The following is a 25,346-nucleotide window of genomic DNA, read 5'->3' on the forward strand; positions in this document are numbered from 1 at the left end:
GTATCCCTGTGACATGCACTGGTCATAACATATCAGAGTTGTTGTGCATATCAGTGAAGATTAAACATAATTACATTGATACATAATGACTATTGCATGAACATCTTCAAGCAAGACAAAAAATGAGTTTTTGTGAGATTTAATGTACATCAAACAGTCACTGAAATATTTATATGAAATGTTTTGATAAGTCAAAATACTGTGAACATGTTTGTGCCAAGGTCAAATTTTACTCTGAAAATGTAAATCAGATAAGAAATATACCGGTAGTTTTTTAGTCTAAAAGAATTTTTCAATTTGTATTAATCACATTTTTATTAATCACATATTGGCCAATCAGCAGCTGACAACACACACATTTGTATTCAATGGAGGCATCAAACTATGTAAATTATGAATTATTTATAAAGCTAAATATAAAAATGAGACACAGTAAACAAGATAATATTCAAGACATTCCATAATAACTTTCATTTTTTAATTACACATTTATTTAACTCACTAACAAAAATGTTACATTATCTTTTTCATTTCAATATAGCTCAATTTTGTTCGGTTCTATATGAGATCGTGAATTTTTGCAGAATGGTGTGTCTATGATCTAAATAAGTCTTTTTAAAATGATCCAGCATGCAATAAAGGCAATTTACAGATTTACCCGGTAAATGAAAATTTAAGAAATAGTCCAATGCCAAACAAACAAATAATGTCATCACTCATCTTCACTGATGACATTGTTCTTACAGTTACATGAAAAAATTTCATCATTACATTAACAGATTTGCTAAAGCTGTGACTAAACCATGTGAAGAACATATCAAAATGTTTCTGACTATATGGTCATTATTTGAGTGAGTACAGGCAGTAAATGGCTTTAAAACCTACTCTCATCAATATCAACTTATACACAGACCATTAATGCAAGATGAATCTCAGGGCTGAAAAGCAAACCCAGCTTTCCCTTCTTCAAATTTCTTGAACGTTTCTAAATAATGATTATCTATTTGTTCTTGTAGTTGTTTGGGTACAACATGTGAACATTTATAATTCTCACAGATTTTCTTGGCTTTTTCGTGTGTATTAAATTCAATAGCAAGTGCACAGACACCTATGCAATAAAGAAAAAAGTATATGTAAGGCTGTGTCTTAATTTGGGAACAGGGTAAAGTAGCTATAATTCAATTATAATCGTTGCAAGCTTACTTGTCTGTGAAGAAAGTATACAATAAAGGAAAAGAGGAAATAAAAAAAAATGGTGAAATTTGAAATGCATATATCAGTGCAAGACAGCATAAATCAAAGTTCATGTATTTGCCACTTTAAAAAGTAATTTGAGGTTATTACGAGGATACTGCAACGTATGCAAGAAGACAGTACAACGGAAGTATCAACCAACATGCAGCGAAATATACATCTTTTCGTCCCAGGAATACATCATGGGAATGCCAAAAGCCAAAATGCTTAGAACGGATTTAGCAAACTTGTGGGATCTGGTCAAATCCTGGAGGCAGCCATATTTGTTTTTATTATTACTTATGAGCGTAATCGTTCCATATTTCATGTTTCCTTATATGGTAGAATGAAAATACCCAGTGCAATACTGCAAAATTTTGGCATGCTGTAACTTATGGCATTACGATGTTATAGAAATAATATAATATTATTTTTTCCTACCAGCTACTATTCCTTTCATTCTTTCCACTAATGTAATAGCAGCATGCATGGTTCCACCAGTCTCTATCCATTGATCAACCAACAACACTCTAGTACCTACAATATAAAATAATTTAACAGTATAAGTATTAACTGAATTTACATATTTTTGTGTAATTTACCTAACTGAGTTCATTCTTGACAAGAATTATTATATAATTATTTGCCAATAATGCTGAAATGTAATAATACAGTACTCATAATTCACCTAGAATATTGAGCATGTTTATTTTTGACTCCCATGTGCAATGCACACAATCAGAGTCTTTGCAGTTAGTGCGTCTGTATGTGTGTGTATGTGTGTGTAGGTGTGTGTCTGTCTGTGTCTGTCTGTGTGTCTGTCTGTGTGTCTGTCTGTGTGTCTGTCTGTGTGTCTGTCTGTTCCACTGATATCTCAAGAACCATATGTTGGCGTTTGATAAAACTTGATGCATAGATGCTCTAGGCTAATGTGCACATTTGATTAGGTTATTTAATTTGCAAGATAATTAGCTGATTTTTAGCTGTTCTATGACTGTTCCACTGATATCCACAGAACCAATCATTGAATTTTAATGAAACTTGGTACATACATGTAGATGCTTTGGGACAATGCGCAGACAAGATAAGTTTGGGGTTAATATCCAGGAATATTAAATACATACCTAATTAGTAAATTGTTGGCTTTTCTGCTTAAGTCTTGTGTACTAATCATCAATTTTCAATGAAATAGGTAGATGGATGCTCCAGGACAATGCACAGACCTTATTAGTTTTACATTGAAATCTTTGCAATCAATTACCTAATATTGCAATCAATATCAAGTACTTATCATACTTCAACAAATCTTGGTACATAAAAACTTATGTATGTAATCTAAACTTTTTTGTTTATATACATCCATAATTATACATCCATAATAATTACCTAATTTGCATAATAATTAGTCAAAGACAAAGTTGAGATCAATTTGCTATGACTAATGTTTAAGATGAATATATATGGTCAATAATATGCATAACTGTAATATCTTAAATACTGTTGCAGATTGGAACATGTAACTAGCGCTGACCAAAATATCAAGGCATCATATATGGTCAATATTTCAATAAATATTTATAATTATTAAACCATAGCTATTTGGCACCATCCTGATCATTGCTTGCAGTTATATTTTTAAATCCTGTATTTTTGTAAATATATAGTAAATAGTATTTCTTATATGTACTTCATACCTCCTATACCTTCAGCACACGGGAGTTCTTTTTAAGCTTTCTTTGATTTTATTTGACGTAAGAGGGTATTTCTCTACATTGTATTTAATCATAAATAATGGCAATGTAATATTTGAAAAGTAAGGGTAGGTCATGCAAAAATAAACTAGGTAGTTGTCATGCCACACATATGTGAGATATATAGGTCCCATATGAACTAATTTGGTGACTTTAACGAGCAGTAACACATTGACAAGTATTCCAAGTACTATCAATATTTTGGGCCATTGGGAGAATAAATTGGACAGTGGGAAAAAGTTTATCACACAAATATGACATATGCATGAAGCGATGACCACCACCCTTCTGGAATTAAGATTTATTTATTATTTCTGAATTAGCATCAGACACGGTTAATTCTATTTGTGCATGAATAACCTACCTAGCAACGGGTGAGGGTAGGACAAAAATTTAAAAAGTCCAGAAGAAGTCAGCAGCATATTCAAAACAGTTTTTTAAAGATAGCGGAGTGAGTGTGGGTAGGTACAAACAAAAGTAGCTATAATATCTATTTAAGACAGATGATTTTTCATAGAAAATGAACTGCAATTGAGATGGTACGTGTGTGTTTCACAGAGTAAATATGACCAAAAACCTGCAAATAATATGAAAATATTACACGCGATAATTAAAGATAAATTGCATACTCATTATTCTTACTTAGGCAGTATAATGTGCAACTTTTCGAAGGTTGGTACAAGTAAGTTAAAAGATGGCAGTTTTATTTCAGGTGAATTTTTACATTGCGAGTTGGAAACATTGATGTTCGGTGCACTGCGACTCTGCACATTTGAAACATTCAAAATCTATCTTACCTTCCAGTTTGTTGACCCCAGGTCACGCAATATGCGCAAACGTGCAAACGATGAACACGCAAACGCTATCAATTCGGGAAATTTCAACAGCATAGCCGCTATCACTGCTATAGTAATGACATATTTTATAATATCATGCAAAACATAGATAATAAATCTACCTTCAGGAAAAGGGTCAGTTCTTATTTCCAAGGTTTTTTTTGTGTTTTGATAATCTGTGTAATGTACATCTGAAGTGTCAACACACAGACCACCTTTCTTTCTCAATGCAAGAAACCCTTTATCTAAATAGTTTGCTATAGATGAACCTAAAATTAGAAAAAAACAAAATTACTTTTTTGTGGTACCACATGAACACGATGATACGTCATGTAATGACATGCTAAGGGTAAAGCATGCATATATCTTGTTTTTTAGTTCCATGCATATACATACCGAGTATAAATCCCATGGCATCAATACCTGCTACAAGATCTATTTCATTTGTATCAAATGGCTCTAATAAATCAATAACACAGTCTCTAAATGCCTGGTAGTAAAATAACAGAATTATTTAATTGTTTCATTATGGTTGAGGTACATGTTTATGTGTTGTATATTAGGATTTTTGATGATATCTATTAAATCACAATTTTGTGTCTAATAATTACCACAATTACTATTACTGGTACCCCGGTATATCATATCATTAAATCCTTCATAGATGCAGGAACTTGTAATAAATTGATCACAGCGATATCACAAAGTGGGTACAGGGGCATTACAGTTATTATGCCAGAATGAATCTTGTAATAACCTTGTTATTATATATTACATCGGCCCATGGGACAAATTGGCTGCCCACAGAACATAACCAGTAACTTGCATGTATTGGGTATTCACATACCTCACGATTTGCATACAGTCTGGATGGGTCTAACCAGGCAAAACCAGGTCCTTTAACATTAGGTGCTACCAATGACCAGTACCAGTATTTATCTTTTGTGGTGCCCATAATAGACCACAGCACGCTCTATTTGTCAAAAAAGAAGACATTATAAATAACAATATCTTGTTAATTAAAATAATTTATAACAATTTAATTTTTTTTTTAAATAAAGAAAAAATTAACACTTTAATTTAAACACTTCGCATTTTCTGAAATCTCACTCACATTGAAAGTTATATGGGCCCAAACTCCACTAAAACAATTATTAAACAGATATAGCAATGCACAAACAAGGTATGAATATCATTAAAAGAACATGAAACATATGCTAAAAAAACCAAATGATAATGTTTATAAAAATAACATTAATATTTTTATTTACTATCATATCCCTTTGACCCTCTTCTGCACTATGCAGATGCGTCAAGGAACTGTCATGCACACTGTGGAACTAATTATAACCTTGATATTCTTAGAAAATACTAAGCTGATTTCCATTTTTCCTGCACAAAAATTTGGATACATTGGCTCAAATTGCTATATCAACATTTTTGTGAGTTATAGTTATTTCAATACAAGTATGATGGAAAAAATTGACATACAAGCTAGGATGAGGACATGTGAACATCATTAAACATAAACCCAATACTAGTGTACAGGTGTATATTTCTATAAGCGTCAAACATGCCAAAATAAATCCAACCAACCGTTAGCGATGTTCTTAGCGAGTTAGAATGTAATCAGCTCAGGCGTGCCTCAAAAACAGTTGATGACATCTTCAAATTTTGCAATTTTATTCATTTTTCATAAAAATGGCCGCCATTTCACTAAATTTTATTGAAATCTAAAAATAATTTAAAACAACGTTTAACCCATTATATCTTGCCTTTGTGCCAAATTTAAACCCAATCTGTAAAATCATCCCTGTAAAATAGCAACCATTCTGCTATTTTGTATTGAATCATGAAAATAAAAGATGAGCATTAGTAAGCCACAATGACTGATGTTCGAATGAAATTGATCAAAGCATGTCCAAGAAACGGTTGATGACATGTTTGAATTTTGTGATTTTATTCGTTTTTGATGAAAATTGCCACACTTTGGCTAAATTTCAATGAAAACGAAAAGTAACTGAAAACAATATTTAAACCATTATATCTCGCCTTTGTATAAAATTTAATTTAACCCAAATTTGTACAATCATGTAAATGAGCAGAACACTCGCATAAAACAAAATGGCCACCAGTCCATCACTTTGAATCGAATCACAAAAAAGATTATGTGCATCAGTAACCCACCATGACTGATGTCAATGCCAAGTTTGAATAAAATCGGTCAAGGCAAGAAAAGTATTCTCCTTGGGGAAAACAACAATAATTATACAAACCGCGAACACATCGAGAAGAGTCGACAATCAGGAAAGGAAACTCAGAAGTGTACTTTGTAAATCAGACAATCATATCACACTTGTGTTAAAATACATTTTTGTGGTAGTATGTTCTGTAAGAATATTATTTACCGGGTAAATCTAGCAGTCTGTCGGCTGATATAGCTCCACTGTTTGTGATGCATGCTCTGAAAGCAATGACTAAGAAGAAATTTAAACTTAATGCTAGCTGCTTTAATATCGCAAGACACCAACTTTCTTGATTTTGTTGCAGAGAATATTTCACTAAAATTAGAGAATTGAAGATATCTTTACAAAATGGACACATCTAATAGAGGTTTACCCAAGCTGCATGTGTACAAGTATTGAAGAATTTGGACTACTGGTTTTGAAGGACACGTCAAAAATATGTTTTTTGATGAAAAATTTACCTCACTGCTTTTCTTTTTATATATTTTATTTTTATCGAATTCAATACTATCTTCAAAATATATATTGAAGGAACATCTCATGGTTCAGTCGTCAAAGCGAATCAATAAAGTTCACCATGAGTATTATAAAGAGTACCCGGTACATGAAATTCAAAATTGTTGTTAGGTTTGTAACAAATTTTATATTCATTTTATGGTCGGTAATAAAAGCAATTTTTTATAGGCGAATTTGTATCATTTTAAACCTTAAAAATAATCTGCCGAACTGAAATAAACTTCCCCTCCTACCATCTCTCGGCACCACAGTAAATTGTGTACATTTGTTCCTGGCGTTCAGTGATCGGTATAGAAAACGTTAACCTTTCACTGTAAACGAAACGTCTTAATCAGTTGTATCAGAGGTACATTACTTGGGGTTTGCAACTCGCATAGTACTGTATGGTGACATCATGTCAAGATCCCATTCAAGTCTCTTCTCGTAGATAGCGAGACTGAGGCTACGACCTTCTGACATGACACATATCAATGTTCAAGGTTTGTAATGAAAAAATAAAACTTTTCTTGTCACTATCATAGTGAAAAATGTAATACATCGAAAATGTACAGAAAATATAGTTCTCGTAATCCGTCATATCGTGGGCAGCTATTTTGATCCACCTGGACATCCCAGTATCCTAGTTACCTCGGGCATGCACATTCGCATTTTTCTGAGTTGGAACGCTTATGCGAGAGCGAGATTGTGACGGGATCTTGGTATCATGTCATTGTAGTTACAAACTCCAAGTAATGTACCTCTGGTTGTATTTAAAAAAAAATGAGTGGAAGTTTTTCAGTGCTCATTATAACTCTCCTACAATTCATTGCACCATGGAGGTAGAAAAGAGTAATGTCCGACTTTTGCGATGAAAAAAATCAAGAAACAAGTAATCACTAATCTTGGAAGCGTTCGCATGCAGAATTACCGGTACCTACAAGTGTGAAATGACCTTTGTGATCTGATAAAGGTCATTGCGCATGCACAATTCTTTTATTTATGGTTTGCGCATTCAATTTTATAGACGATGTTTAAACGGAATTTATTTTTTCAGTTTTACTCTTGTTTTCTTGTGTAAATAAGCGGCTATCATCATGTATAATCATGACTATAATCACATGAGAGTTCGTAAACACCAACAGAATATCTGTTGTTGTACTGAACAAATGAGCTTATCACTATAATAATGATAGTATAATCCTAGCCCTGCGTACAGTGCTGTGTGCACGGGGACGCGTTCGGTTGATAGATGTCCCCACCATGTACACACAGCACTGTACGCAGGGCAATCCCCACCACAGCCCTGCGTACCTCCATAGACAAAGTCCGGGACTTTGAAAAATATACATTTTTTAATGAAATAACATGCCCAGGTACCAAAAATGATGATCGATCACCAGATATATCCAGAACTCCCAGTTCGGAGCCCAATTGTGGATGAAATTGGCTACTTTGCCCTAAAAACAAACACATTCTCTTTCATGAATGAAATTAAAAATGGCGGCGTTTGGTGGATAATTCCTCCGGTACCTACGCGTTTACATTTTGTCCGTCTTTACTAGTCACTTTTTAAAGACATTTCAGTTTCAGATAACTTTGTAATGGTTGTTACGGATAACTATCGTCATTTCAACAGATTTCGGCTGGGAAACTACTTATTTTCAACTTGCGCATCAATTACGGTGCGCTCCCGGACTTTGTCTATGGAGGTACGCAGGGCTGTGGTGGGGACATCTATCAACCGAACGCGTCCCCGTACACACAGCACTGTACGCAGGGCTGTGGTGGGGACATCTATCAACCGAACGCGTCCCCGTGCACACAGCACTGTACGCAAGGCTAGTAGTATAATATAAATCCTCTTCGGAAACGTTGTAAGCAGAAATGTCCATATATAAATCGCATTATGACACATACCTGTATCTGTGTATTGAATGCGATCTCGGCGGGTCACAGGTGTTGGGTCAGAGCCGGGAACCAGTCACTACACAGCTAGCGTGTGTCACTCTGACTAACGTTTGCTTTACATCTCAAATATGGCACTTGTTATTAAGGATCACGGCGATTGCAGAGGGCGCTCCATGAACGAAAAAGTTCTGCTTACGTTCTGAATCATATTCCACAGTCATGATTTTTATTTTAATCCTACTAACGTATGAAGTCAATTCAGAATTGTATTTTTTTTTTGTGCAATTGATATGCATCATTAAAACAACCTATAATAATAATAATAATAATAATAATAATAATAATAATAATAATAATAATAATAATAATAATAATAATAATAATAATAATAATAATAATAATAATTGGAATCGTATCCACAATGGGGTACTGATAAATACAATAAAGGTAATATATATATAAAAATAATGACAAAACAAAATTACAAATATAACTAAAACTAATGAAATACATAACAGTTAGAAAAAAAGAAGATAATTTATAAAAAACATGCATAGCAAAAAAAATAGTGTTTCTTTGTTATGAGGCAGCTGGAAATACTTTTTTAAAACTGTCTTCCCTCATAATAAAGCACTGGTAAATAAATTTACTTAACTCTTTTAATATTTGTTTATCTTTTAGTTTTAGTATGTTCATAACATTTCGTAGTCAGAGTAATTGTCTGCTTGGTCATCGCCGACCTGTGTTTTGGATTAATAGTTTCCAGATAATTTTCAAAGGTGAAATCTTGTTTTATTTCTCTAAAGGTTCGTAATTTATTTTTGTGGTTTCCGCCTTTCTTATCATCGTGTAGTGATTCCTTTAATTTTTTTTTATATACGAAATTAAAACCACGCGAATAATTTCTACTTCTACAGTAGCAATGTCACAATGTATTACTTCCGGGTTCAACTTGAGTTCGCTGTATTTTGAGCATCAAGAGCATGGGTGTCATAGGCAGATTGGCAAGACTAGCAGTACCTCTATCATTCTTTGGCACAGCTGTCGGATGTACCGTACTTGTAAAGTAAGTTAAAGTTTTCGGAGACACTACGAAAAGGTACCAAAATGATGTCACGTTTCGCGGTTCGAGATCTGATTTCGATCAAGTGTTGGGTTAACTCAGTACTGAAATCTACAAATACAACACTATCAGATATTGACAATAATGATCTAAAATCGTCACAAATGTCACGGATATATGATAAAATAAAAAATGTATTTATAAAGCATTGGATTAACTCAATTAATGATGATAACAGACAAAACACTAATACAAAAAACAAACTGAGGACTTACAAAAAATTTAAAACAAACTTCATTTTGGAAAACTACTTAATTAAGCTAAAAAATAAAGAACTGAAAAGTACCCTAACTAAATTCAGACTGAGCAATCACAGTTTAGAAATTGAAAAAGGAAGACACAACAGAATCAAAAGTAGCGACAGAATCTGCAAATTGTGTAATAAAAATGATATTGAAGATGAACATCACTTCCTCATAATATGCCCAGTATATAGTAAAGAGAAGGTCGTTTTATACAATGAAGCTGAAAAGATTATTCCTGACTTTACTAATCTCACACCTGAAAATAAATTCATAAAAGTAATGTCAAATAATAACTTAGCAATTCCTCTGGCACAATATCTGAAATACAGCTTTGCTATTAGACAGGAGCACCTATATACTTAGTCATTGACATTGGGTTTTTGTTTTTATATTCAGTTTATAGTTTTTTGTTGGTGTTTCATTTTACTTTATTATATATTTCCGTTACTAACTTCAATTTAGTCTGTTTTTGGTTGTCTTTAAACTATTAGCCATTGTAATTTGATTAATTTTTATCTGTAATTTTTGTTGTTGTTGTAACCTTTAACCTCCTTCAGTAGGTTGTTATGAGTTAATAAATTGTTGTTGATAGAGTGAACCGTGTGAGATATAATAATACAGAAACTGTTGTATAATTTAGTTGCACTTCTTTATGCTTTGCTATTGAGGAAACCATTGGGAGTTATTTTGAATGCAGAGGGATTGTGATTTGAACTTGAACCCAGATTATTTGCATTTTGTTTTAACAGCGCCACCTAGAGTTGAAACTTAATCAAGTTCAGTTCTGCCTAGTCTTGACTTATTTTCTGGGTTCACCCTTCTGTGTTCAACCAAACTTTAGTTGTCTGTGTAATGTGTAACCACAACCTGAATTGTTAATTGTAAATTTAATGTTAAAAACAATAAGAAATATATGTTTAAGTTTTGGTTTTGGTTGATATACATGTACATGTATCTTGTATTTTAATCCAAATCCTAATGTTAATGAAGACATGTTAAATTGAATTTAACTCACATTTTCATTAAACTTCATTTTAAAGTTTATAATACAATAATCTGCCTTCTTATATAGGATTGCAATTTAATTGAATTGAATTAAACTTTGATTGTAATTGAACTAATATAATTTTAATAACTGAATTTAAGATAATAGCTTAACTTTTCATGGGAGATCTATGTTTCCAGATCCTCTTCTGCATTTTATAGAAAACCCTGAATGATTAAACATTACATACCTAAATTACTTGTGTTTAACACTCACCCAATGCCAGGATCTGATGTGCAATCTATATAATTACTGTCATTGTGAGAATAACAGCATTGCTAACAACATTGCTATACATCTAGCAGTATTGCTCATCAATTAATAATACTAAATATTGCAACATTTCATTATCCTTGACTAAGCACCACCTCGCATTAAACTAAACATGCCCAAATCGCTCTCACTGGTGAACTTGACTTCTTGAACTCCAGCCACACTACACTGATTACACATTTGAGTGAAAGCAAGAAATTGTTTGCCAGGAACATTTAATTGATAAAAATAATAAATGCACATAGCAGAAAATCCATAGTTTTCTGCACAAAAAACTAAACACCATGTATAATTTTTTGAGCTTTTCCCATGGAAACAATAATTTTGGGTGATGTTAGACACCATCAATTTAATGTGAATTTGGGTTTTAGTAAGATAAAAATAATATAACTACAAATAGTACAACTACCTGGTATATGAACAACTAATACAATTAGACTTTTGCTCATAGTTTTCATTTCATTTTTACCATTGACAAAAATTAACATGTGACATTCTGGTCAAACTATAAATTGCTTCCATAACTCTGGTCGGAAGACGTACATTATGTTGTCAATATGATTCAGTTTCATGAAAAATATTGCCTAGATAGAAATGGTACCTTCCGCATCAATGAATCAGAATTCGCAGTTAATTATGCATCTTTACTGGCAAGTATACTTAAATGCATTCCATATTTTGAACAAATTTCATCCGAGCTGACTCTAATACGATACAGGGACCTGACGTGTGTTTTCACTCACAATTCGTCTGCTATGCGAGACTTATGGAACTGCATCGAGCAAATTGAACTTCTATGGGAAGAAATCTCCAAAAAGAATAACATTTAGAAGTTAATGAGCTTGATTGACAGGCCCAAACTTGGTAACCATTTGTCACTCCTACTGTGATAACAACAAATGTGGACATCTTGTTTGATGGAAGAGTTTCTGCGTCACAGACTTTGTCTTCTAACAGCTGTGACCTCACCTGAGAAGCAGTCATCTTCAAACAGTCTTCAATGTATTCCACTAATTGGGAATCGAATACATCCATGTCCTATTATATTCCTGAGTTGTCATTTAATAATTTGCCACTAGGTAATGAGCATGTGCTTATGTGTTACAGAACATATATTTAGTCTGTATGCAAGCATAACATTTGATGGGATACAAACTGTAGCGCTTTCTATGTGGGGTTAATAATTTAGCTTGCATTCATGGGTTGGTGTACATTCACAATAGTTTGTGGAAAAGGGAAAGAATCCATGTGGTCTTCAATTTGCAAAATAAAATGACTTCAACAAGCTGGTTCTATTTCAGGTCAAAATACTTATTTTGCTGAGTGCATTTGCATTCTGCTATCTCTGAAATGATAATGAAATGTGCTAGGATGTTGTGAAATTGTGGCACCTCTTAGTCTTGGGATATGGATACATTGTCACAATATCTTGTTTACGTTTGATTAATTGAGCAATATGGTACTGTTCATGTATAGAAATGTATGAAAAAACAGTGATGTAAATTACCCAAGGGTTTTTTCTCGCAATGGCAGGTTTTCTTGAATTTTACTGGATCCAGATAAAAATATATGGTCATAAAACTACTTTTTGCAAAAAAAAAAATGAACCAAATAATGAAATATCACTAAAAAATGGTTTCTAAATTAAAAAGGTCTCTTACATATTTATTCTGAAATAATGTATTCACATGAATTCCTATTTTTGAATTTCATACTGGGTAAAAAGTTTGGTATGCGTTTTTTGAACCAAAACAATTTCTGAGTTAATGTATCATCAAGCAATTCTGTGACCTCTGGTATTCCTCTTGGTATAAAGGCATGAGTAATTGTTGCATGTTCATGCCAATTTATTTTTAGTCTCAATAAAATTCTGGTTTCAATGTTTGTCTTAAAAATTCCACATGCCATCATAGTAAACTGATTCCTTTTAGTCATGGCTATGGCAACAAATATGACTACTACCAGACATTTTGTTTTGTATCCCTAACTTTTTTCTGACCTTGTTTGCTCTGATATTGTTTTTTGTTTTGATTAAATTTAATTAACATCCCACTGACATTCAGACTTCTAAAACGAAAGTATTTGAACATAAATTCTGACCACTAAACAAGTGATTCAAATTCATCTCCTCCCATGTCTGTTTAGATAACTCCGTTTTTGTTGTTATTTATTTTTTTTTATAAATAAGAGATTATTACAGTGGAGCAAGATATTCAGGTCAGGCAAGAATAGATGGTAAGACAGTCATCATAACAGGAGCAAACACTGGTATTGGAAAAGAAACAGCAAAGGATTTGGCTGCAAGAGGTAATTTTACTCTTTGCAAATCTGTCTTCACATGATTAAATATAATATATTTGAATCCAAAATGAATTTATGTAAGTTTCATTTATGATCTTATAGGAGGCCGTGTCATCTTAGCATGTAGAGATACTAATAAAGGTGAACAAGCAGCTGAGGAAATCAGACAAAGCACTGATAATAAGAATGTTTTTGTGAGGCAGTTGGATCTATCATCATTGCAGTCTGTAAGAACATTCGCCGACAATGTTGTCAAAGGTATATTTATCAGTACAAGACATAGTGTGGTTTTACTGTGGTGTTACATGATAAAGTACATCAATATGATTGGTCAGAGCAATTTTTCTGTCAGAATTAAAAACTATCACATTATGAACTACAGTCAAAACCAGTACACAATGAATACAAATAAATGCAAACTTTGAACAAAAGATGTATTTTAGAAATATACCGGGTATATATCATATCAATAAACCTTCATTGCAAACATATATGTAAAATTGCTGATGCATCAACACTTTTAAATGTTCTTTTTTGTGCAGTATATCTCAAAGTGACAGTACATTTGTTATACTGCACCTGCAGTACCAGTACATTTGTTATACTGCACCTGGAGTGGCAGTACATTTGTTATACTGCACCTGGAGTGGCAGTACATTTGTTATACTGCACCTGGTATGGCAGTACATTTGTTATACTGCACCTGCAGTGGTAGTACATTTGTTACACTGCACCTGGTGTAGCAGTACATTTGTTATACTGCACCTGGAGAGTGGCAGTACATTTGTTATACTGCACCTGGTGTAGCAGTACATTTGTTATACTGCACCTGGTGTAGCAGTACATTTGTTATACTGCACCTGGAGTGGCAGTACATTTGTTATACTGCACCTGGAGTGGCAGTACATTTGTTATACTGCACCTGGTGTAGCAGTACATTTGTTATACTGCACCTGGAGTGGTAGTACATTTGTTATACTGCACCTGGTGTAGCAGTACATTTGTTATACTGCACCTGGAGAGTGGCAGTACATTTGTTACACTGCACCTGGAGTGGTAGTAGATTTGTTATACTGCACCTGGAGTACCAGTACATTTGTTATACTGCACCTGGAGTACCAGTACATTTGTTATACTGCACCTGGTGTGGCAGTACATTTGTTATACTGCACCTGGTATGGCAGTACATTTGTTATACTGCACCTGGAGTAGCAGTACATTTGTTATACTGCACCTGGTATGGCAGTACATTTGTTATACTGCACCTGGTATGGCAGTACATTTGTTATACTGCACCTGGTATGGCAGTACATTTGTTATACTGCACCTGCAGTACCAGTACATTTGTTATACTGCACCTGGTGTAGCAGTACATTTGTTACACTGCACCTGGTGTAGCAGTACATTTGTTATACTGCACCTGGAGTAGCAGTACATTTGTTACACTGCACCTGGTGTAGCAGTACATTTGTTATACTGCACCTGGAGTGGTAGTACATTTGTTATACTGCACCTGGTGTAGCAGTACATTTGTTATACTGCACCTGGAGTGGTAGTACATTTGTTATACTGCACCTGGTGTAGCAGTACATTTGTTATACTGCACCTGGAGAGTGGCAGTACATTTGTTACACTGCACCTGGAGTGGTAGTAGATTTGTTATACTGCACCTGGAGTACCAGTACATTTGTTATACTGCACCTGGAGTACCAGTACATTTGTTATACTGCAACTGGTGTGGCAGTACATTTGTTATACTGCACCTGGTATGGCAGTACATTTGTTATACTGCACCTGGAGTAGCAGTACATTTGTTATACTGCACCTGGTATGGCAGTACATTTGTTATACTGCACCTGGTATGGCAGTACATTTGTTATACTGCACCTGGTATGGCAGTACATTTGTTATACTGCACCTGGAGAGTGGCAGTACATTTGTTATACTGCACCTGGTGTAGCAGTACATTTGTTATACTGCACCTGGTATGGCAGTACATTTGTTATACTGCACCTGGTATGGCAGTACATTTGTTATACTGCACCTGGAGAGTGGCAGTACATTTGTTATACTGCACCTGGTATGGCAGTACATTTGTTATACTGCACCTGGTATGGCAGTACATTTGTTATACTGCACCTGGTATGGCAGTACATTTGTTATACTGCACCTGGAGTGGCAGTACATTTGTTATACTGCACTTGGAGTAGCAGTACATTTGTTATACTGCACCTTGAGTAGCAGTACATTTGTTATACTGCACCTGGAGTACCAGTACATTTGTTATACTGCACCTGGTGTGGCAGTACATTTGTTATACTGCACCTGGTATGGCAGTACATTTGTTTTACTGCACCTGGAGTAGCAGTACATTTGTTATACTGCACCTGGAGAGTGGCAGTACATTTGTTATACTGCACCTGGAGAGTGGCAGTACATTTGTTATACTGCACCTGGTGTAGCAGTACATTTGTTATACTGCAGCTGGAGTGGCAGTACATTTGTTATACTGCACCTGGTGTAGCAGTACATTTGTTATACTGCACCTGGAGTGGTAGTACATTTGTTATACTGCACCTGGTGTAGCAGTACATTTGTTATACTGCACCTGGAGAGTGGCAGTACATTTGTTACACTGCACCTGGAGTGGTAGTAGATTTGTTATACTGCACCTGGAGTACCAGTACATTTGTTATACTGCACCTGGAGTACCAGTACATTTGTTATACTGCACCTGGTGTGGCAGTACATTTGTTATACTGCACCTGGTATGGCAGTACATTTGTTATACTGCACCTGGAGTAGCAGTACATTTGTTATACTGCACCTGGTATGGCAGTACATTTGTTATACTGCACCTGGTATGGCAGTACATTTGTTATACTGCACCTGGTATGGCAGTACATTTGTTATACTGCACCTGGAAAGTGGCAGTACATTTGTTATACTGCACCTGGTGTAGCAGTACATTTGTTATACTGCACCTGGTATGGCAGTACATTTGTTATACTGCACCTGGTATGGCAGTACATTTGTTATACTGCACCTGGAGAGTGGCAGTACATTTGTTATACTGCACCTGGTATGGCAGTACATTTGTTATACTGCACCTGGTATGGCAGTACATTTGTTATACTGCACCTGGTATGGCAGTACATTTGTTATACTGCACCTGGAGTGGCAGTACATTTGTTATACTGCACTTGGAGTAGCAGTACATTTGTTATACTGCACCTTGAGTAGCAGTACATTTGTTATACTGCACCTGGAGTACCAGTACATTTGTTATACTGCACCTGGTGTGGCAGTACATTTGTTATACTGCACCTGGTATGGCAGTACATTTGTTATACTGCACCTGGAGTAGCAGTACATTTGTTATACTGCACCTGGAGAGTGGCAGTACATTTGTTATACTGCACCTGGAGAGTGGCAGTACATTTGTTATACTGCACCTGGAGAGTGGCAGTACATTTGTTATACTGCACCTTGAGTAGCAGTACATTTGTTATACTGCACCTGCAGTGGCAGTACATTTGTTATACTGCACCTGGAGTAGCAGTACATTTGTTATACTGCACCTGGAGTAGCAGTACATTTGTTATACTGCACCTTGAGTAGCAGTACATTTGTTATACTGCACCTGGAGAGTGGCAGTACATTTGTTATACTGCACCTGGTGTGGCAGTACATTTGTTACACTGCACCTGGTGTAGCAGTACATTTGTTATACTGCACCTGGAGAGTGGCAGTACATTTGTTATACTGCACCTGGAGTAGCAGTACATTTGTTATACTGCACCTGGAGAGTGGCAGTACATTTGTTATACTGCACCTGGTATGGCATTACATTTGTTATACTGCACCTGGTATGGCAGTACATTTGTTATACTGCACCTGGAGTGGCAGTACATTTGTTATACTGCACCTGGAGTAGCAGTACATTTGTTATACTGCACCTGGAGTAGCAGTACATTTGTTATACTGCACCTGGTGTAGCAGTACATTTGTTATACTGCACCTGGAGAGTGGCAGTACATTTGTTACACTGCACCTGGTGTAGCAGTACATTTGTTATACTGCACCTGGAGTAGCAGTACATTTGTTATACTGCACCTGGAGAGTGGCAGTACATTTGTTACACTGCACCTGGTGTAGCAGTACATTTGTTATACTGCACCTGGAGTAGCAGTACATTTGTTATACTGCACCTGGAGAGTGGCAGTACATTTGTTACACTGCACCTGGAGTACCAGTACATTTGTTATACTGCACCTGGTATGGCAGTACATTTGTTATACTGCACCTGGAGTAGCAGTACATTTGTTATACTGCACCTGGAGAGTGGCAGTACATTTGTTACACTGCACCTGGTGTAGCAGTACATTTGTTATACTGCACCTGGTGTAGCAGTACGTTTGTTATACTACACCTGGAGAGTGGCAGTACATTTGTTATACTGCACCTGGAGTGGCAATACATTTGTTATACTGCACCTGGTGTAGCAGTACATTTGTTATACTGCACCTGGAGAGTGGCAGTACATTTGTTACACTGCACCTGGTGTAGCAGTACATTTGTTATACTGCACCTGGTGTAGCAGTACGTTTGTTATACTGCACCTGGAGAGTGGCAGTACATTTGTTATACTGCACCTGGAGTGGCAGTACATTTGTTATACTGCACCTGGAGTGGCAGTACATTTGTTATACTGCACCTGGAGTGGCAGTACATTTGTTATACTGCACCTGGAGTGGCAGTACATTTGTTATACTGCACCTGGAGTGGCAGTACATTTGTTATACTGCACCTGGTGTAGCAGTACATTTGTTATACTGCACCTGGAGTGGCAGTACATTTGTTATACTGCACCTGGAGTGGCAGTACATTTGTTATACTGCACCTGGAGAGTGGCAGTACATTTGTTACACTGCACCTGGTGTAGCAGTACATTTGTTATACTGCACCTGGAGTGGCAGTACATTTGTTATACTGCACCTGGAGTGGCAGTACATTTGTTATACTGCACCTGGTGTAGCAGTACATTTGTTATACTGCACCTGGAGTGGCAGTACATTTGTTATACTGCACCTGGAGTGGCAGTACATTTGTTATACTGCACCTGGTGTAGCAGTACGTTTGTTATACTGCACCTGGAGAGTGGCAGTACATTTGTTACACTGCACCTGGTGTAGCAGTACATTTGTTATACTGCACCTGGAGTGGCAGTACATTTGTTATACTGCATCTGGAGTAGCAGTACATTTGTTATACTGCACCTGGAGAGTGGCAGTACATTTGTTACACTGCACCTGGTGTAGCAGTACATTTGTTATACTGCACCTGGAGTGGCAGTACATTTGTTATACTGCACCTGGTGTAGCAGTACATTTGTTATACTGCACCTGGAGTAGCAGTACATTTGTTATACTGCACCTGGAGAGTGGCAGTACATTTGTTACACTGCACCTGGTGTAGCAGTACATTTGTTATACTGCACCTGGAGTGGCAGTACATTTGTTATACTGCACCTGGTGTAGCAGTACATTTGTTATACTGCACCTGGAGTAGCAGTACATTTGTTATACTGCACCTGGAGTGGTAGTAGATTTGTTATACTGCACCTGGAGTACCAGTACATTTGTTATACTGCACCTGGTGTGGCAGTACATTTGTAATACTGCACCTGGAGTAGCAGTACATTTGTTATACTGCACCTGGTATGGCAGTACATTTGTTATACTGCACCTGGTATGGCAGTACATTTGTTATACTGCACCTGGTATGGCAGTACATTTGTTATACTGCACCTGCAGTACCAGTACATTTGTTATACTGCACCTGGTGTAGCAGTACATTTGTTACACTGCACCTGGTGTAGCAGTACATTTGTTATACTGCACCTGGAGTAGCAGTACATTTGTTACACTGCACCTGGTGTAGCAGTACATTTGTTATACTGCACCTGGAGTGGTAGTACATTTGTTATACTGCACCTGGTGTAGCAGTACATTTGTTATACTGCACCTGGAGTGGTAGTACATTTGTTATACTGCACCTGGTGTAGCAGTACATTTGTTATACTGCACCTGGAGAGTGGCAGTACATTTGTTACACTGCACCTGGAGTGGTAGTAGATTTGTTATACTGCACCTGGAGTACCAGTACATTTGTTATACTGCACCTGGAGTACCAGTACATTTGTTATACTGCACCTGGTGTGGCAGTACATTTGTTATACTGCACCTGGTATGGCAGTACATTTGTTATACTGCACCTGGAGTAGCAGTACATTTGTTATACTGCACCTGGTATGGCAGTACATTTATACTGCACCTGGTATGGCAGTACATTTGTTATACTGCACCTGGTATGGCAGTACATTTGTTATACTGCACCTGGAGAGTGGCAGTACATTTGTTATACTGCACCTGGTGTAGCAGTACATTTGTTATACTGCACCTGGTATGGCAGTACATTTGTTATACTGCACCTGGTATGGCAGTACATTTGTTATACTGCACCTGGAGAGTGGCAGTACATTTGTTATACTGCACCTGGTATGGCAGTACATTTGTTATACTGCACCTGGTATGGCAGTACATTTGTTATACTGCACCTGGTATGGCAGTACATTTGTTATACTGCACCTGGAGTGGCAGTACATTTGTTATACTGCACTTGGAGTAGCAGTACATTTGTTATACTGCACCTTGAGTAGCAGTACATTTGTTATACTGCACCTGGAGTACCAGTACATTTGTTATACTGCACCTGGTGTGGCAGTACATTTGTTATACTGCACCTGGTGTAGCAGTACATTTGTTATACTGCACCTGGAGTAGCAGTACATTTGTTATACTGCACCTGGAGAGTGGCAGTACATTTGTTACACTGCACCTGGTGTAGCAGTACATTTGTTATACTGCACCTGGAGTAGCAGTACATTTGTTATACTGCACCTGGAGAGTGGCAGTACATTTGTTACACTGCACCTGGAGTACCAGTACATTTGTTATACTGCACCTGGTGTAGCAGTACATTTGTTATACTGCACCTGGTATGGCAGTACATTTGTTATACTGCACCTGGAGTAGCAGTACATTTGTTATACTGCACCTGGAGAGTGGCAGTACATTTGTTACACTGCACCTGGAGAGTGGCAGTACATTTGTTACACTGCACCTGGTGTAGCAGTACATTTGTTATACTGCACCTGGTGTAGCAGTACGTTTGTTATACTACACCTGGAGAGTGGCAGTACATTTGTTATACTGCACCTGGAGTGGCAATACATTTGTTATACTGCACCTGGTGTAGCAGTACATTTGTTATACTGCACCTGGAGAGTGGCAGTACATTTGTTACACTGCACCTGGTGTAGCAGTACATTTGTTATACTGCACCTGGTGTAGCAGTACGTTTGTTATACTGCACCTGGAGAGTGGCAGTACATTTGTTATACTGCACCTGGAGTGGCAGTACATTTGTTATACTGCACCTGGAGTGGCAGTACATTTGTTATACTGCACCTGGAGTGGCAGTACATTTGTTATACTGCACCTGGAGTGGCAGTACATTTGTTATACTGCACCTGGAGTGGCAGTACATTTGTTATACTGCACCTGGAGTGGCAGTACATTTGTTATACTGCACCTGGAGAGTGGCAGTACATTTGTTACACTGCACCTGGTGTAGCAGTACATTTGTTATACTGCACCTGGAGTGGCAGTACATTTGTTATACTGCACCTGGAGTGGCAGTACATTTGTTATACTGCACCTGGTGTAGCAGTACATTTGTTATACTGCACCTGGAGTGGCAGTACATTTGTTATACTGCACCTGGAGTGGCAGTACATTTGTTATACTGCACCTGGTGTAGCAGTACGTTTGTTATACTGCACCTGGAGAGTGGCAGTACATTTGTTACACTGCACCTGGTGTAGCAGTACATTTGTTATACTGCACCTGGAGTGGCAGTACATTTGTTATACTGCATCTGGAGTAGCAGTACATTTGTTATACTGCACCTGGAGAGTGGCAGTACATTTGTTACACTGCACCTGGTGTAGCAGTACATTTGTTATACTGCACCTGGAGTGGCAGTACATTTGTTATACTGCACCTGGTGTAGCAGTACATTTGTTATACTGCACCTGGAGTAGCAGTACATTTGTTATACTGCACCTGGAGAGTGGCAGTACATTTGTTACACTGCACCTGGTGTAGCAGTACATTTGTTATACTGCACCTGGAGTGGCAGTACATTTGTTATACTGCACCTGGTGTAGCAGTGCATTTGTTATACTGCACCTGGAGTAGCAGTACATTTGTTATACTGCATCTGGTATGGCAGTACATTTGTTATTTCCTGTAATTTTTCAGATGAGCAAAAAATTGATATTTTAATCAATAATGCTGGTGTGATGTGTTGTCCCCAGTGGAAGACAGTTGATGGCTTTGAAATGCAGTTTGGTGTTAACCATCTAGGTAATTACAGTGTAATTCCTGTCATGTGATTTGTCACCTGATATTTATTCAGATTATGTAGCATTTGGTTTGCATGGCAACTTCTATATTGTAAATTGAGATAATTTCAACTGAATTTGGACAAAATGTCCATGCAGATATACACAAATAGAATCTTACTCTGTTATGCATGTATATTATCAAAGATTTATGAGAATAGGGTATGCAACATTTATAAATATGCGAGATTTGTGAACATTTGAAAGTGATTTCATTTTATGTGCAACAGTCACATTTATTTCTAACCTACAGTATTCCAGAATGCAGTGTGTTTGAAAATGTTTGATTGCATAAACAGAAATGAACAAGATTGAGTAAAAATGTTAAACATACATTTTACACACTTTGCAAATAAGAACTGACATTGACAAAAACTGTCTGAGAAGGACTTGAATTAGTTTTATTCATAGACTCACTAATTTTCATTAGGATTAGGATTTCTAGAAATGTAGCATTCTTTAGCAATTTTGTTACCATATCACAATTTGTATGACTTTTTCAATTTGCATATGATTTTAATTTTTCAAAAAAAAACATTTACCGGGTAATAGACAACAGGCAACATGCTTCAATGACATATTTATATATTCACTGATCTACAATTCTGTAAGTTTCAATCATCTGTGACTCATTGAATTTGTCAGAAAGTTATTCAACTTGTAGTGTTTGTAAATTGCAAACACCGGTAAACGTCTATCGAAGGTTGTAATACTATTTCTGGTTTGTTTGTCCAGGACATTTTTTTCTTACAAATCTTTTACTCGATAAACTGAAAGATTCTGCTCCAAGCCGTATCATCACTGTCAGCTCTGTATCACACAGCAAAGGGGAAATAGATTTGGATGATCTGAATAGTGAACGACAATACAGTAGAACACAGGCATACGCTAACAGTAAACTAGCTAATGTGTTATTTACCCAGGAACTGAGTAAACGATTAAAAGGTAAGTGTCTTTTATTGTGATTATTATGAATTCCAAACTGTCACCTTAACTGGTAGCATAGTGGTTGTTGCATCAGATTCTTGATTGGTAGACCCAAGTTCAAATCCTACCTTAAGCTGAACACCAAAAAGGGTTAACCCCTACAGTGGGTGAGTGTGCCACAGACTCATTCAGTAACGAATGTGACTTTGGGGGAACTATGGTTAAGGTTCGCAGGTGCTTGTGTTCCATTGAGACTGGATAGTGTATTAAATTGCATTTGATAGAGAGATGGCCGCACAGCCATGTCATGTACAAATGTAATCCCAAACATGAATATGACTTCTGTGGCAAAAATGCACTACATGTCAGCACTAGCACTTGCAATTTGCACATACAAAAAAAGTCAGGAAAGACAACAGTCACATCCAATGTCCAGAACTCTGTCGCCTTGCACTAAAACTGAAAAAACTAACCAAAAGCATATTTAAAGATTGGTCTGTGATGCACACCATTGTTTCCTGTATAGCCATTAGGTCCCTCCCTTTTGAATTCATAGGATGACTATTTTACTATATATTGCAGACAACTTTGAAAGGTCAAACATATCAATGCTGCTATAATTTATATTATGAATGTATCATATATTCATCACAGTGGTTTCGCTTGCAGAGATTTTTGCTTGGCACTAGTTTCTATGGTGAAATTAATTTTTCATATCTCAAAATGTTTCTCTGGGATATGGGATGTAAAAGTCATTATTGATATGAATCATGAGATTGTTAAAACATTTAAAAATTGCCATGTAATTTAGTGAACTTCTAAAGTGATAATTGTTTTCTATTGCATACAATGGGGAGTATATCCCATAATACAATGCATATATGTGCAGTGACAAGCTAAGTTGCATACAATGGGGAGTATATCCCATAATGCAATGCATATATGTGCAGTGACAAGCTAAGTGGTGTAAAATTTTAATTCAACTTAAATTGCCATAATTACACTTCATTATTCTTGTGAATAAAAAAGTTGATTGAAATTGTCCAAAAAGTTTGCAGTAAGATTTGTCATAAATTGCCAACCATTGGATGAAACATCCATGCATTCACAGATTAATTTGAATGTGCTAATTAATTGATAGGTACTGGTGTTACAGCAAATGTTCTTCATCCAGGTGTTGTTAAAACTGAGATTGGTAGACACACAGGAATGCACAACTCTGGATTCACTATGGCTGTTCTTGGACCACTATTTTGGTTATTTGTGAAAACACCACAACAGGGTGCCCAAACTACTATATATTGTGCTGTTGATGAAAAACTTCAAACGGTTTCTGGGAAATATTTTGTGTGAGTATTCTTGTAGCATATTTTGTTAGTTAGTTAGTTAGTGTGTGTAAACGTATCCCGCAGTATTTTGCACATGCTTCAACCAATAAAGTTGAATCATATCAGATTGAACATTGTCATTTTAAGGCCAAAAATGCATCAAAATCAGATTTTACATCAATCGGAAGCAGGATCTCAATCATACATGGTGAAATTTCCTTGAGTGAGAATACACGGTTTCAGATTTCATCACTAACACTATGAAAAGAGACTGGTAGTATACTAAGATGTAGACTTTTACAACCTGATACAGTCGTTGAAGTGTCAAAAAATCGTTGAAGTACAAAAATCAGCCTTTCGTAAATTCAGGCACATATCACTTTTGAAACCAGTAGAAAAATGTAAATTTGTTGATCCATGTAAAAATTGATGAGATAACATACTGTCATAACTGATGGTATGCTTAAAAATTATATTTTTTCTATTAATAGAGACTGCCAGCAGAAGAAATGTGCTGCAATGAATGACGATGATGAAACTGCTAGGCGACTGTGGGAAGTTAGTCAAGTCATGGTTGGTCAATGCAAGACAGACACAAATAATAATACAAAAATGCCAAGCTGATATTTCATAATATTGCTCTTTATTATTTCAATTTTATTTTTGTCAATAATTTACATTAAACTGGTGTAAAGCTATCACGTGTGTTGTTTTTTGTTCTAAGTGTTGAACCACAGAGAGCCCCCCGAAAAAAATGGTACACATAGGCATACTAGAAGGAAGTATGTTCATCATAAAACTATAGCAGAATAGCCTCTATATCTTTACTCAGCTTGTTGGGGTGGGGGGTGTTTTATTGCAACCACTCATCTTTCCCTGACTCCCTGTGATTTATTAATACTGGTATTTGTGATACTTTCAGTGATAGAATGAGTGTCTTTCATAAATATTATTCACAGTTCTGACTTAGTTTTCTGATTAGTTTTTATAGCAATAAAATCTGGTTTGGCTGAAAAATTTGATGTAACACAAAATTACTCTGATAATTATGATCTATCAAAATTCATTCAAGATGATTGACTTCAACATTCAGTAAACATTGTTG

General features: G+C 36.2%; 2 protein-coding genes across 3 annotated transcripts; one reads left to right on the top strand and one right to left on the bottom strand.

The window, feature by feature from the left end:
- Positions 1 to 468: 468 nt before the first annotated feature.
- On the bottom strand, positions 469 to 8,614 carry LOC100375755 (uncharacterized). 2 transcript variants are annotated; one of them, XM_085508559.1, is made up of 7 exons: positions 8,479 to 8,548; positions 6,229 to 6,297; positions 4,668 to 4,793; positions 4,217 to 4,310; positions 3,943 to 4,089; positions 1,675 to 1,770; positions 469 to 1,108 (listed from the first exon to the last, which is right to left on the bottom strand). In XM_085508559.1, exons 3-7 carry the CDS (start codon positions 4,773 to 4,775, stop codon positions 933 to 935), a joined length of 621 nt encoding a protein of 206 aa, XP_085364685.1. In that variant the 5' UTR covers positions 4,776 to 4,793; positions 6,229 to 6,297; positions 8,479 to 8,548; the 3' UTR covers positions 469 to 932. The 2 variants fall into 2 exon arrangements, with proteins under 2 accessions (XP_085364685.1, XP_085364679.1); XM_085508553.1 differs by lacking the exon at positions 6,229 to 6,297 and having other exon boundaries at positions 8,479 to 8,614.
- Positions 8,615 to 9,387: 773 nt separating this feature from the next.
- Positions 9,388 to 24,939, top strand: LOC102804882 (retinol dehydrogenase 13-like). The gene is made up of 7 exons (XM_085506015.1): positions 9,388 to 9,535; positions 13,344 to 13,462; positions 13,559 to 13,714; positions 21,844 to 21,948; positions 22,722 to 22,931; positions 24,055 to 24,262; positions 24,733 to 24,939. Exons 1-7 carry the CDS (start codon positions 9,453 to 9,455, stop codon positions 24,863 to 24,865), a joined length of 1,014 nt encoding a protein of 337 aa, XP_085362141.1. The 5' UTR covers positions 9,388 to 9,452; the 3' UTR covers positions 24,866 to 24,939.
- Positions 24,940 to 25,346: the final 407 nt, after the last annotated feature.

The sequence above is a fragment of the Saccoglossus kowalevskii genome, chromosome 2 (assembly GCF_978046115.1).
Source record: "Saccoglossus kowalevskii chromosome 2, keSacKowa6.1, whole genome shotgun sequence".
Taxonomy (NCBI): domain Eukaryota; kingdom Metazoa; phylum Hemichordata; class Enteropneusta; family Harrimaniidae; genus Saccoglossus; species Saccoglossus kowalevskii.